The sequence below is a fragment of the Condylura cristata genome, unplaced genomic scaffold (assembly GCF_000260355.1).
Source record: "Condylura cristata isolate star-nosed mole 26May11 unplaced genomic scaffold, ConCri1.0 scaffold00016, whole genome shotgun sequence".
Classification (NCBI taxonomy): Eukaryota; Metazoa; Chordata; class Mammalia; order Eulipotyphla; family Talpidae; genus Condylura; species Condylura cristata.
In genome coordinates, this window is record NW_004567117.1 from 21,168,494 (window position 1) to 21,183,165 (window position 14,672).

A 14,672-nucleotide genomic window follows, 5' to 3' on the forward strand; every position below is an offset into this window, starting at 1 on the left:
AGCAGAACAGGGAGATTTACTGAAATATACTGCTGAGGGGGGTAATGGGTGAGACAGGAGAGGTCTGCTGCACCATGTGGGTCACCTCCCTGGCCAGGGATTGAACCCATGCTGCAGTGGCTGCTAATAGATTCATATTGCTGCACTTTTGGGAGCACCCAAAAGTTACTACTTTTCAAACTTAGATGAGTGATTTAGCTGGTTGGTTTGGAGAAAACGTAAATACTGGTCTCCAGTATGCTATACTCTACCAAAAAAAAAGTGAAAATAACTCTTTGAAAAGCAGGTGATGAGACAGTTGTATTTAAACCCTCCCATCTCCATAAAAATAATGTTGAAGTGACTGTTGGAATTTGCTCCATCTGGTGGTACTTTAAAAGGAAGAACTGAGTAATTGGATGATGACTGTAAGAATGCCCCCACGATCATGATGTTTCTCTTACCTCCCCTAATGTTTTTGTTTGGATTTGTTTTATTTGGTCTTGTTTTTAAGAAATACCATCTGCTTGACTAAGAATACACTTAACACATAGTCATTGGGGTGCTGGCATCTGAGGAGAAGCATCACAGATGCAAAGATGCTGGAGGTGATAATTATGGTGACCTATGCTCTTCTGTAGAAATAATACAAATACACTGCCTGTTCTAGTAGTCCTGAGATCCCTAATAACTTGTTCCCTCTGCTCTTGGATTCCTGTCTCAGGAAAGGATTCTTGACATCTGCTTGGTATTAAAAATGGAGTGGATTTTTCCATGTAAAGATGAGTCACCTTAATAAAATGAAAAGATTGTCACAGAAACCTTGCTATCAAAGAATGAAGGTTGCCCTTCATATTCCAGAAAGGCCAGTCATTGGCATATTCTAGAAACAGACCAATAGATGTTGGAAGCAAGATCACAAAAATGGCTGCTTGTTCCAGTTATTGCCACTGAATTGCTTTTCTTCCTTGTAAAAGAAAAATGGTCATCCTGGCTTTGAAGTTGTTTTTCTCAATGCCTTTATCCTTTACTGTTAAGAAGTTATGAATCAGTAAACATGATTTTGGAGAGTTTTCTAGTTGAGGTTGTCATGATCTAAGTGTTCTTTAAAAAATCAGACTTCTTTCTTTAACTACTTCCTTAGGAGAATCATTGAATATTTCTGTTATTTTTACTTCTCAGTCATAAACAGCAGGATTCTGAGTTTTTATAAGTTTCTCAATCTCCATGTCTTCATCCTTCATGTTAATGTAGGCACCCCATTGCTTTAGACTGGAATTAAATTGGTGTACAACTGGTTCTGACATAAGACAGCTGAGTTACACAGTTTCACCTAAGTCATTTTGCAAGATGGATATAAAACAGCTTGGGCATATGTGCATTTTTTTAGCTGTATTTCCTGAGACGTTTTATAATTTCTCATATTTAAATTTTCAGCTGTTTTTCTCTTGTATTTTGAGAACTTGGAGCTGGTGGCCTCTAGATAAAAGAAAAAATATTTTTTTTTCCCCCTGGTAGAAGCTAAGAAGGGTTGTTCTTATCCCAATTTCCCATCCCAGTTGTTTGTGGAATTTGAGGATGCTGCGGTGAATGAACCCTCTATGTGGTGTGATGATGAGAAGGGGAAGTGCAGGGCTGCCTTGAGGAAAGGCTGTTCCTGCCCTCCAGCACCCAGCCTGGCCAACAAGGAAGCATGAGTGCGAAGAGAAGCCAGCCCCGGAGGGCTCCTTCCTGCGGAGCAATCCTGAGTGACACGAGGTAAAATCAGACTCACACAGTACTTGTCTTGTCTCTTTCCAGGAGCTGCCTATTGCCAGTTCATGGACATGCTTTTTCCAGGCTGCATTAGTTTGAAGAAAGTAAAATTTCAAGCAAAGCTGGAGCATGAGTATATTCACAATTTTAAACTTCTCCAGGCATCGTTTAAGCGAATGAATGTTGATAAGGTAGGAGACTAATTTGTACCTCCATAAGACGCATTGTCTTCCCTTAAATTTTTTGTTTGTTTTTTTTTGTTTTTTGCACAGAAATGCAAAAATCCAAAAGTGTATCTGTCCATGGGACATACCCCATGTAGATTGGGTCTGTGTGTAACATAAAGCACCGACTCTCACTTCCTGTAGTTGTCTGAGGTTTTTATTTAAGGAGATTTCTAAATTTGTTCCTATTAGACTAAACACCCTAACAGAAATTACAAATGCTTAAATGTGGTTATTCTGTTTAGCATTGCAGATGAGAAGTTTTTATGTTTGCCAGATGCCTCTGTGGGTCTTTGTGTTTTTTTGTTTGTTTGATTATTTTGTTGTTGTTGTTCTTTGGAGAAACAGCTTGTTACAGTGAAAATGGTTAAGACCCCAATTCCATGACATGAACAAATAATTTAAATTATTTGAGCCTGAGTTCCATCTATAAAATGGAACTGAAACCCCTTTCCCATGATTATGAAGTTTAAATGCATGTGAGGATGACTATCATACTGTAGCTCCTCAGTCAATCTTCATAAATTGCCTTTTCCCTTTTGAAATATTATAATTTAGTCCTCAGATGAGATAAATGGAGTAAAACTGGAGTCCTATTCCTCCTAATAAAGAAATATTGCTAACATCCACTCAATTTCTGTATGTTTACTGCTATTTAAGTGCATGTTCCTTATTTAAGATCTGTCTCTTAGAGGGAATAGACTTGAAAAGAAAGGAATTTAGAATAAGGAAAACTTGCAAGGGGGAAAGGAAAACTTGTCTTTGCATAAGTAGAGGATTAAGTGGGCTATGGAAATAAAAAATAAATTACTAGGTCATAAAAGATGGAAGCTAAGGGAAAAGAACAAAGTTTGAGAAGCCATATATTTTTAAAATTTAATGCAGTTAATATCTACTTAAGTCAAAACATTCCTTTGAAAATATTTTAAAATATCGACTTCTCACTTTCTCAGAAGTTTATTTCAGAACATGTTCTCTTTAACATCTTAAGAATTTGGATTCTTTTCAACTTTCTTTGCTGTGGTAATTTCCAATTAGTTCCTTCCATATATATTCAAATCCAGAGCTGTATTGGTTCTCCTTACTAGCAGTATTACTTGCATCTTATTGCATCTTATTCATTTTTCTATACATGTTTGTAGATCAAAAAGAAGACAGTTTATAGGTTTATTGATGGAACTAGCTATGTAATACAAAAATAGCCTCCATATCTTACTAGAAGTATACATACACACAATGGGTGATGTGTTAAGAATATTGACAATAACATTGTTATAGAGGAGGATGATTGGTCTTGATGACCTGTGTTGGATTCTCTAGCTGTGATTTCTACCCAAAGGTCCTTGGATAGAGACAGTTGTCCTTATTCATGTTTGTCATAGCCTAACAGTAAATGGAAAACTTCTGTGCAAAGATTGGCTTGCCACCTTTAATTTTTAACTTCTGCTGCTGGAATTTTCATTTTGGTAGGGACTGTAAAATTAAGTCAACAGAATTAAATGCCTTTGAACAGCTAATGTATTATCATTATCTAAAGCTGTTTTTAAATTTCCACTTATTTGGCAGAAAATAAAGTATAGGAGCATGTTAAACAGCCACATAGACTAAGAAAGCACTTTGTAAAACAACCAGTATAAGCATAAGCAAAACATAAATCAAAGATGTGAAAATATATTGACTAGTCAATTAAGTGAATGTGTAGAAGGAATTCTATGTAATAATCTTCTGTTGCTGTAAGACTCAATGAAAAGTATGATCTCCTCCAAAAGTGCTTCTCTTGATTTCATTCTGTACTTGATTTTATTTTAGCTTCATAAAAACATTTTTTTAATGTACTACTAATGATTTAGTGTAATGGGTGACATAAAATGTTTTAGTTGCTTTTTTTCTTTCAAGTTGTCATAATATTTAAGGCCTTTATACACTTTAAAGGTTTTCCTTTGTGTTTGATATCAGAGTATACAGTACCTCTGGTAGCAAGGTTTTGCTTAGATTATTTATATATAAATACTATATATTTATATATAAACTCGGTTTACACAGCTTTTGTTCATATCATTACATGAAGAAGCCAGGTGCTTTGAGTACTGTTTCTGTCTGAATCTCACACTCAAACATATTTATATATGAGTTGACTCACTTCCTAGCTTCTTACATGGCTCACATTGAACTAGTGTTCCAACCCAAAGGTGAAGAGGTAAAAATATGGTAATGGTACAGTTTGGATATCAAAGTGCACTCCTATTTTCCTTCAAAAGTAGTAACCCACCTAATTAATGCTTAGTAATCATGTCCATTTTTTTTCTATTATAATTCTGCAGGCTCCATAAGCTCTCTAGAGGGATGACTGGTTGCCTCTTTAGGTTGCCAGTAGGAAAGATTATCACACAAAGCTAAGATCCTGTCTCAGAAGTTGATATGAACATGCTGTAAGCCTCCTCCTGATGCTTTCTCCGATCCCCTCCGCCAGCCTCCCTGTGCTTCCTCCATCTCCCATGGCACGTGGCTGTGCTCCTGTGTAACCTGTCACTTTTGTGCTTCTCTGCATTGTAGATAAGCTCTATGAAAATTCATTTTGTTCCATATGAACCATTAGGTTAGTGGAATATTAGCAATGATTTGAATCTTATTCACTCACATTCTCTGGTAGAATGTTTAGCAGTTTATTCTACCATGGACCAAGTCATAGACCACTAAATCCATCAGTCTTGAAGTAGCACAACATCCCGGCCCATGTTTTGAGATGGGGGGTAATAAACATGCCATAAAGATGAGCAGTCTCTCTTGATGGCTGGGGGAGAGTATTCCTTATTTTATCTGGTTTGCTCACAGGAGAATAACATTCTACTTCACTTTTTTGATTTGATAAAAAACAAAAATCACATAATTCTTGGATACAGCTGGCCCAGATATTGGGAGAAAGAGGAGCAGTTGTGAGTCGAAGACATGTTAGACATAGTTACCTTTTGGTTCACAGAAGTTGATGTCAAGACAAAATCCCTGAAGTTTATGATTTTATGTTGCAGGTAATTCCAGTGGAGAAGCTAGTGAAAGGTCGTTTCCAGGACAACCTGGATTTTATTCAATGGTTTAAGAAATTCTATGATGCTAACTATGATGGGAAGGAATATGACCCTGTGGAAGCACGACAAGGGCAAGATGCAATTCCTCCTCCCGATCCTGGTGAACAGATCTTCAACCTGCCAAAAAAGTCTCACCACGCAAACTCCCCCACAGCAGGTATGGTAACCATGAAATCACTCACTTTCCTTTTGGAAATGGCTCAGGCCTTCCTGATCGCTTGCAACAGCAAGGCATTTTTGTGCTTCTGGATGATTTGTATTGTCTGTTTGACTACATTTATCTTTCTGGGAGACCTAACTATGTACTGACCATGATTTACACAATTCAAAAAGCAGAACTACTTACTATATAAAACTGAATCTGGATGTTAGAATAATATTCCAGGATAAGTTCCATTTTCCTTCTTGTTTTGCTGGGAAATTCCTAGTCTTTTTAGATTTTGACAGAAATATTTTTGCTACCTAATTGCAGTAATGTGAGCTGATTTATACTTTTAAGTATGGGTCTTCATCTGTAATCCTTCAAAGGGAATTCATGAGCTCTGCATCCTGTGTCCTGTAAGGGTAATGCCAGTTTTCATATGTTAATAGTGAGGAAGGCTTCATCCAAAAGTGAAGTCACAGGAGATAAATTCCTAGAATTTTACATTTGAAAAAAACTTTTGTGGATTACAAACCTTTCTAAAATATATTAAAAACATCCCTTCATGAAATACAGACAAATGTATTCTTTACCAAGCAAATGTATCCTTTTAAAACTGGGGTTCTCATTATAAACAGCAGTTGTGCTACTGGGCAGTTAAGCAATGGAATTCTCAGAAACCATTTGTCTCCCTCCAAATGTAAAAACAAGTGTTCACACTTGTTAAATTAGTAAATAATACTAATGTCCAGTCAGAATGGGTTAGAAATTGCTACAATAATAAATGGATAGAAATAGCTTTGTGACAGAATTTTCCTCACTATTTCAGATGCCTTTCTCTTACTTATGGTTTCATGGTTATGTTATAGGTAGGCTGAGATCATTGGAAATGTGGCATGATTTTTGAAAATATACTAAGGATATTAAAATTAAAATATCATGTCTGCAACTAATTTTCATATGATTCCAGGGAAAGTGTGTGTGTGTGTGTGTGTGTGTGTGTGTGTGTGTGTGTGTGTGTCAGAATGGGGGAATGAGAAGGAGATAAAGCAGAATAGGCTAAATATTAACAATGGGTAAATCTAAGTATCATGAATGTTCATTTTATTATTCTTGCAAATTTTCCATGGCTTTGAAAGTTTTCAAAATAAAGTTGGGAGCAAGTGGGTCACATCGGACTATCTTTGAATTATCATGCCCTGCCCATACAGTATGAATGATATGATTGTGTAACAGCTGTCACAGATAATCTTATTATTATAGGTTTAATAATCCTATTACTAACAAAAAAAATTGAAAAGAAAGGCCATTTTCTTATTTCCTTTATGTCCATACAGTTTGCTTAATATTATAATTTATTTTTCTTTCTTTCCTGTGGCACTAACTTTGGAGTCAAATGTGGTTATAAATTACCGTGACTACCACTTCAGGCAAGTTCTCTAGTCCCACCAGATTTAGTTTTCTCATCTCCAGGGTTAGGCCTGTTAAAAATGCACACAGACATGTGAGTATTGGAGATGGATTCTTGTTCAAGATTAAAATAGTGGTAGGAATAGACAAATCTGGGAAATATTTAGAAGGTAAAATACATTGGGTAATGGATGGACATAAGGGTAAAAGAAAAGAAGAAGGTATCCAGCATGACTTCTTGGTTTGTCTCACACAACTTCATGGATGGTAGTTCAGGAAGTACTGAAAGACAACCAGATATGGGAAGAAATCCTAAGGTTTTTTAAATACAGAATTTGAGATTTCTTTGCTAAATCTTAGAGGTGCTCCAAATAGACATTGTGTGTGTGTGCATGCGTACATATGCCTGGATCTCAAAGGTTAGGCTAGGAGGAAACATTTTTGGATCTCTACCCCTTCTTGTGATTCAAACTAGAAGTGAGTATTGAGCAAGAAGGAAGGATTAAAATGGTCAGCATAGTCAAAATTTGCTAAAAAGGCAAGTGAAATAAGACTGGAGAATGTATTTGGTTTTTCAACTTGGTGGGGAGAGGGAGGTGTCATTTGATGACATATGGGACTAGAAGTGGGTTGAAGAATGAACTGAAGAAGTAAATTGAGAAAGTACAAAAATGCAATTTTGAAGCACTAGAATAAGCTTATGTAAGATAAGTACAGGTCTTTGGGAATATATATATTAAAGGGAAAAAGAAGCTGAGGAAAAGATGAACACCGGGAAAAAAACCAGCAACAGAAAACAAGTACTAGGAAATTTCTAGTGCCAAAGTAATTGCAGAGAGATCATATAGCCTGGAATCTGAAATTAGGCCAAAGAGATGTAGCTCCTAGGAGGTGATTAATAATCCTTTAGAGAATTGGTCCATTAAAATGCTGAGGGCATGTACCTAGTTGCAATGACTTGACAAGTGTGAAAAATGATGTGCAAAGAATAGATTTCACCTTTAATAAATTTATCAGGTAAAATTTTGAGAAGGGGAAATTAGTTTAAAAGATAAAATTGGAGAAAAATAAAAATATTTTGGCATAGGGGAAAAGCTGATTGTAGTAGTATCAGAAAATGGAAGGCAAATGGTTCTGTTTTATTTACTTGTAGGACAAAGCACCATGAGCAGATTGATAGTAGAGAACGGTCTATGGGAAAAAAATACTGACAATAGGAAAAATTGATAGATCATGACTCTGAAGCTAGAGGGAGACAATAAGGCCCGGGGCCTCTATAGGAGAGTTGGAGAGGAAAGGGAATATTTACTTTGGGGAGACAGAAGTTAGGAGGGAGTGGTGGATGAAATTTAAGCAGAAGCAAAAAGTCATGGTAATTCAAGTTGGCCTTCAATATTTGTTAATAACTCTCTTGCGTCTAGAGAGTTAGAGTCAAGAAAAGGAGCAGCATGTTTTCTCCAATCTTGGTGATTTGGCAGGTGAAGGGAGTAGAAGGGTAAGGAGGTGCGAAAGCCAGGTGTGCCTGGTATTGAGCATCTGCAGGTCTTTTTCTATAGCTGTTAATGAAGTATAGGTTCATCTTGAAATCCAGCTGCCACTTTGTCAAGTTTTCAGTAGTGAAATTGGACAGGCCTCAGGATGTTTTTCCTCTACAAACATAATGTGTCCTTAAATGGGCACCCACACTCCTACTCCTCCAAACAAAATGTTGTTTGTGCTTCACGGGCGTCATTCTCTAGGAATTCCCTCATCTGTCTTTCACAAAGACACAGAGAAACTTAGGCCATTTTGGTAGAGAATTCCAGGAACCTGAGAAAGAAATATATTTTTCCAGGAGTTTAACATTTCAGGTAACCTCATTGGTCCTGATTTTGAAAGAAAGTCAAGCCAGCCATCCCCTTTTTCATAAAATTTTTCTGGCTATTGGATACTGTGGGGTAGTAAAACTACATCATCAAAAATCTCTTAATGTGCTCTGTACTCTGTATAGAACAATTTTTTAAACTATGAATGAGAAAGCACCTTTTAAATAGAATAAGACATCATTTTTTTTCTAGAAGCTATGTATACAACTCTTAGAAGTAGTACCTAGAAAATATAAGCCAAATGTCTTCTGAGAGTCTGAGGATAGGTGTTGTAAAAACCTGTGCTATAAAATTCACGCACTTTCTACTCGGGAATTCCTAGAGAATGAGGCCAGTGAAGCAAATAACAAGTTCCTAGAATACCTGTCCAGAGTCTTTGTGTTCTTTCTTTATTTAAACATAATACAACAAACATAGACTTATCATTCTCAGCACAGAACAAAATTGTACTAAACAAACCCTTAACCTAAGATCCTTATTATGGAATCAGATAGCTTCGGGCCTCTCAGAAGCCCCCAGAGTTTGTGTGACACCCATGTGCACTGAGTGGTATACTCAGAGCTCCCTTCAAGTCCTTAAAACTCTCTTTAACTCTGTATAATCATCACTCCCATGGACTATTTATTTTTAGTCTCTAAACTTGTCTGTCTGCCATGGCCATCCTCTTCATACACAAGTCTGCTTTTTGTTCATCCAAAATTTAAGACAAATTAAAGTGCTTGGTGAGGTGAGGTTCAGCTGTCTGAAAAATTCACATCTTTATTAGTGTTCTCACAGCGATGCCAGATCAGTAGCATTCAGCAGTCATTTTTTCTTTGACTATTGGTTATTTTTCAATTATCTGCATTAATGCAAACAAGCAATGGCTGGTATAATATAATCCAACATAGGAGATGGTTTGCAATTTTTTCATTTTTGGTTTTAGAATACTTGGTTCATTTTGCAGTGACTAGATCTTTCCTCAGATATTACCATAGGCTAATATTATAATTAACTTGCATGAGATAATCAGTAAGAGCAGTAAGTGGAAGTGCCAGAGCCAGAGAATCTTGTCTGTCAAAGGAGCCTGCAAGAAACACGATGGAATGGATGATCCACATGCCTATAGTTAAGAATGAACTGTGTACACTGGCCAGCAAAATAATGTGCTTTTACATCTGCTTGCTTCTATAGCCATGCGCCACCTGCTTGGGTGTAAGAAATGCATGCCACATACATGGTACATTCTGTGTTTAGGAGAATGTGCTAGCGTTTTTTGCCATTTCAAACACATATAAAAGATTTTCTTCTGTGAATTCAAAGAAGTCAGCACTTTGATATCTGTGTGTAGCTGGGTGACTTACCTGGATTCTACAAGCTTTGGCATAAGCAGAGTTTGTCAGATAAGGGTTTATGGCTGGTGCTGACTCTTAGTCCACCTACATTCTAACAAATTGTACCTTGAATTGCTTTTGGTCTATAAACCAAAGTCTGTGTTATAATTCACATTTTCATAATGATAGATATAGTGTTTATGAGCTTATCACTGTATACCATCTCTTGGTCAGTTTTTAGGTGTGAAGACTTACTAAACTTAAAAGGAAATTTGAAGTTATGGTTCCTATAGCAACCACAGCTTAGACACATTGCCAATTCACAGAGTAATGTATTTAAGGCAAACTCCCATATACAAATATAGTGTGATGGATTTAAAGTTGCTATGGAAATTGAGTCTGAGCTTTCCCTTTTCCTTAGGGAAATCAGTGTCCTAGCCTTAAAATCAAATTAATAGAAATCTAGAAAAACGGTTTCACAAATCTAGAAAAATTATAAGAAAGTATTGAATAATCATAATTAAATCCTTAAATGTAGATTTATGTTAATCCTACAATGTCTTAGAAAATGTATTGAATATTTGAATATTCTCACTCAATTATCTTAAATTTGGGATTCTCTAAGTCTGTCCATACAACTGTAACAATGGGATCATTCCTGTTGAGACTTTGAACACTTGTAAATAACATGTAATCTAAACATCACCTGTCATCTTGGCCGAATAAGACCTTTTACTTTCCCAAAAAGTTTATTTTGTTTTTCAAGGGAGGCAAGGAAATGTAGTGGTTCTGATTCTGTGGCCAGAATATGGTCTTAGTCAGAGTGCCACATGCATGTGAAAAGAATATTGGTTCTGCAGTTGGTTGTCTAGGGTTTTAGAAATACAGATTAGCTCAAGGTAGTTGATGTTATTCAGATCTTCTGTGTTATTACTGATTTTTTTGTTTCTGTTTTTCACAGTCACTTCAAAGAAGATACTAGCATTACTTGTAGAACTGCTATTTCTCCCTTTAATTCTCTCAATTTTTGTTTCCTGTATTTTAGGGCTCTGTTATTAGGCAGATATATTTATGATTGTTAGGTCATCCTGATTACATGAACTTTGTATTTCATGAGCTGTCCTTTTTATCCTTTGTGATAGTCTTCATCTTGAAGTCTACTTTATCTGATATTTTTTGCCATTCCATAGTCACTTTTTATATTTACTGTTTGCATATTATATCTTTCTCCAAGAAAGGCTAAATAATTTCCACTTGTCTTTGTCTTTATATTTAAAGTATGTCTCCTGTACACAGTATATAATTCAGCCTGTGTTTTTATTCATTATATTGATCTCCAGACACTGGAGTATCTAGTACTTGAGCAATGTAATTGTTAATATAGCTAAATTGAGATGTCATATTATTTGTTTTCTGATTGCCTCCTCTACCTTATGTATCTAGTTCACCTTTTTTGTTGTCTTGTGAATTTAAAATTTTAAATTTGCTAGCATTTTGGTGTTAATTAAGCTATTGTCTTTTTAACTCTTCCTCTTTGCACTCTTGTTTTCGTGATTGCTCCAAACATAACAGTATATATTTTTACCATGTATTTAAATTTAATATTATACCACTTCATGTAAAATGTGGAAGCTTCACAACCCTTCCCCCACCACCCTTGGTTATAATGTCATGTGCTTTATTTACATTTATACCTATAAATGTCAAAAAACAATGTTACAATTCTTGTTTTAAACTAATACTGTCCAATACAGTGGCTTTTGAGTTCTTGAAATGTGCTTGTTTTGCATTGGAATGTGCTATATGTCTAAAATGCATGCTAGTTTTAGAAGACTTGGTGTAAAACAATATGTAAAACACTTAATCATTTTTATATTGATTACATGTGAAAACTAGAATTTATAATTTTGTATATGCTAAAGTTAGTGTCTTATTTTTTCATATGGCTACAAGATTTTACTTTTTTTTTAATTAGAAGAATTTTTTTAAAAGATTTATTTATTTATTCATATAGAACTGGGGTACAGGCCAGAGATGCGAAGGGTGAGAGGATTCACCAGAGGCAGTGCAGGGAGCAGAACAGGCAGGTCTACGAAGTACACTGCTGAGGGGAGCAGCAGGCAGGTCAGGAGAGGTCTGCCACGCCATGTGGATCTCCTCCAGGGCAGGCGGGGATCAAACTCATGTGGAAGTGGCTTAAGCTTCTTAGTGCAGTGCTTTAACCCACTGCGCCACAAGGGAGGGCCAGGTTTTAGTTTTTTAAGAGAAAAAAAACCTGTACTTTTCATAGATTCTTCATTGATTTCTGAACATCTGAGTTCCCAACTGGTTTAGTTTCTCTACCAACTGGAGAACTTTCATTAGCATTCTTATAATGTAATTCTGCTGGCAGTAAATTTTCTTAGCTTTCCTTCTTCTGTAAATGAATTTATTTCACCTTAATTGTTTAAAAATATTTCACTAGACAAAGAATTCAGATTGACCATTACTTTCTTTAAGCACTTTAAAAATATTGTTCCACTACTTGTGGCTTACAAAAGTAGACAGATATGAATGCTTATTGTCCATCCTTTCCTTCTATATAATATAGAAGTTTTTCTCTAGATGCAGCCAACATTTTCTTTTTTCTTTGGCTTTCATTTATGTGACTGTGATGTGCCCATCATGGTTCCCTGGCTTTATCTTGTTTAACAGTGTTTAGTTCCTGACCATATTTGGGAGATTTTCAGCCATTATTTTTTCAAATACTTATTAAACTCCACTTTTCTGTCCTTCTGGGAATACACTAATGCACATTTTAAAGCATTCCAACTTTCAAGGCTCTGTTCACTGTTTCTCTAACAAATATTCTGTTTCATCTTTAGATTAGGTAGTTTCCATTGATGTATCTTCAAGTTTACCCTGTTTCTTCTGTCATTTCCACTCAACTATTGGTGCACACTTCACACTACTGCATTTTTCTGTCTCTAATTTTCATATTATTTTTTCTCTCTACTAAAATTTCTACCTTTTCACTCATTATGAACATCTTTTATTTCACTGGGCATGGTTACAATAGCTGCTTTAAGTGTTCAGCTACTTCATGATTCTGACCACCTCACAGTCAACATGTGTTGTTTGTCTCATCTTTTGAAAATATGTCACACTTTCCTGGCTCTTGATATGTCAAGCAATTTTGAATCCCATCCTAGACATTGTGATGTTGTAGAGGGTCTGGAGTTTGCTGTATTGTTCCAGAGAATGTTGATGTTTTTATTTAACAGGCATTTAATTCAATTAAAGCTTAAAAAAAAAAAAAAAAAGTCTGCTTAAGCTGAATCCCTTCACAGGGATTATGACCTTAGCCTCAGGCCTGTGCCACTTTATAGGACCTCCTTTTATTATTATAATTATTATTATTATTATTATTATATTACTGCTACTACCACCACCACTACTAAAGTGAAAGTATTTTCCTTGGAGGACCCACACTTTAACCATGAATGCTGGTCTCACCCCAAAGCCACCATTTCCTTCGAGAAATGCTTTTTCTATTTCTTCTCTTTAGGCTAGAATGATCTATGATGGAGTTTAATTTTGAAAAGCCCTTATTACACAGGGCTTTTTTCTCGTCCCTTCATGGCTGTCCCTCCACTGTGGACCTGCTTAATAGCCACCTTAGAGTACACAGCCACCTAGCCATACACCCTCCAACCCATATATTTAATGTCTTTCCTCAAAGATGAATGTTAATTTTTCAGAGATCAATCAAAGCCTCTCAGGCCTAGGGATTAATAGTCCCTTAATTAGTAAAACTTCAAATAACTTTTAGCACTTCTCCTTAGTATATGGAATGTGTTTTTATCTTGCATTCAGGATTTATTTATATCATATCAACATTGCATCTCATTGGTCTCTTCATTTAAGAAGCCATCCATTTGCTGTGCTGCCTATCATATGAGCTATATATCATAACTTAATTACTCCCTGGAAGAAAATACTGGTGGTTTTGTTCCTCTAGTCACACATGTCATGTATAGATATAGTTCTGCTTGGCATTGGGATACTTTTCTTCTCAAAGAATAACTTAAGTTGCATTTCCTTACCTATAATAGTGATGAACTCCCAGCATAAAATATGAACAGCTCTTGCTTGCAGGGATACTGGCTATCTGAGTTTAGAATATTGGGCACAGAGAAGAGCATGAAGAATTTAGAGCTTCTTCCTAGTGAGAACCATGTATTTTTCAATTCTATCCCAATTTGCTTACTGAGACAGCATCTTTGATAGAGGGTCTATGAATGTATTTTATAATTATTTTGGATTTATGGATTCAAAGTAGCTCACTATTTCCTTTAAGGCTGGAATTTTTTATAGATTATAAAAAAAACCTACAAAATGTTATCAACTTTTACTTTCTAAGTCCTAAAATTTAAATAATAGGAATGGAATAAAAATTTTTTCATGGAAGTTAGGAGAAAGGAAAATATTTAAAATATAGATAGGGTCATCAGATATAGAAATCAACATATATTTATTGACTACATACTAAATGTCAGTTACTGTTCTAATCCCTCCATATGTTTTAGCTCAGTTTAGCTTCTCAACAATTCTCAGTGGGGCAATAGTATCATTACCCCCATTTTAGAATTCAGGAAACTGAGGCACAGAGATGTTTAGTAATGACCTTGACCAGGGTCACCTACTGACTGGAATCCAAAGATTTCAAACCTGACCCTGAAGTTCCAGAGCCAGCATTCTTTAACTATTATTCTGCATGTCAAATATAATGGATATGGCCTTGTTTTATGTTCACACCTCTCCATACTGTACTGAACTACAGCATATTTTCATAAACTAAATTCCAGTTGATAGTGGACACAAGAAATAAAAGACTTGAGTATTCCTAAGGCTCGATACAG

At 35.7% G+C, this 14,672-nt stretch overlaps 1 protein-coding gene across 3 annotated transcripts in view; it reads left to right on the forward strand.

Annotated features, from left to right (window-relative positions):
* MAPRE2 (microtubule-associated protein, RP/EB family, member 2) overlaps positions 1-14,672 on the forward strand; it is a 140,418-nt gene that overhangs the window by 98,367 nt on the left and 27,379 nt on the right. For all 3 annotated transcript variants that reach the window (XM_004683840.2, XM_004683838.2, XM_004683841.2), the window contains 2 exons: positions 1,780-1,925; positions 4,985-5,198. In XM_004683840.2, the coding sequence (XP_004683897.1) occupies positions 1,780-1,925; positions 4,985-5,198 (360 nt within the window). The remainder of the gene's footprint in view (positions 1-1,779; positions 1,926-4,984; positions 5,199-14,672) is intronic.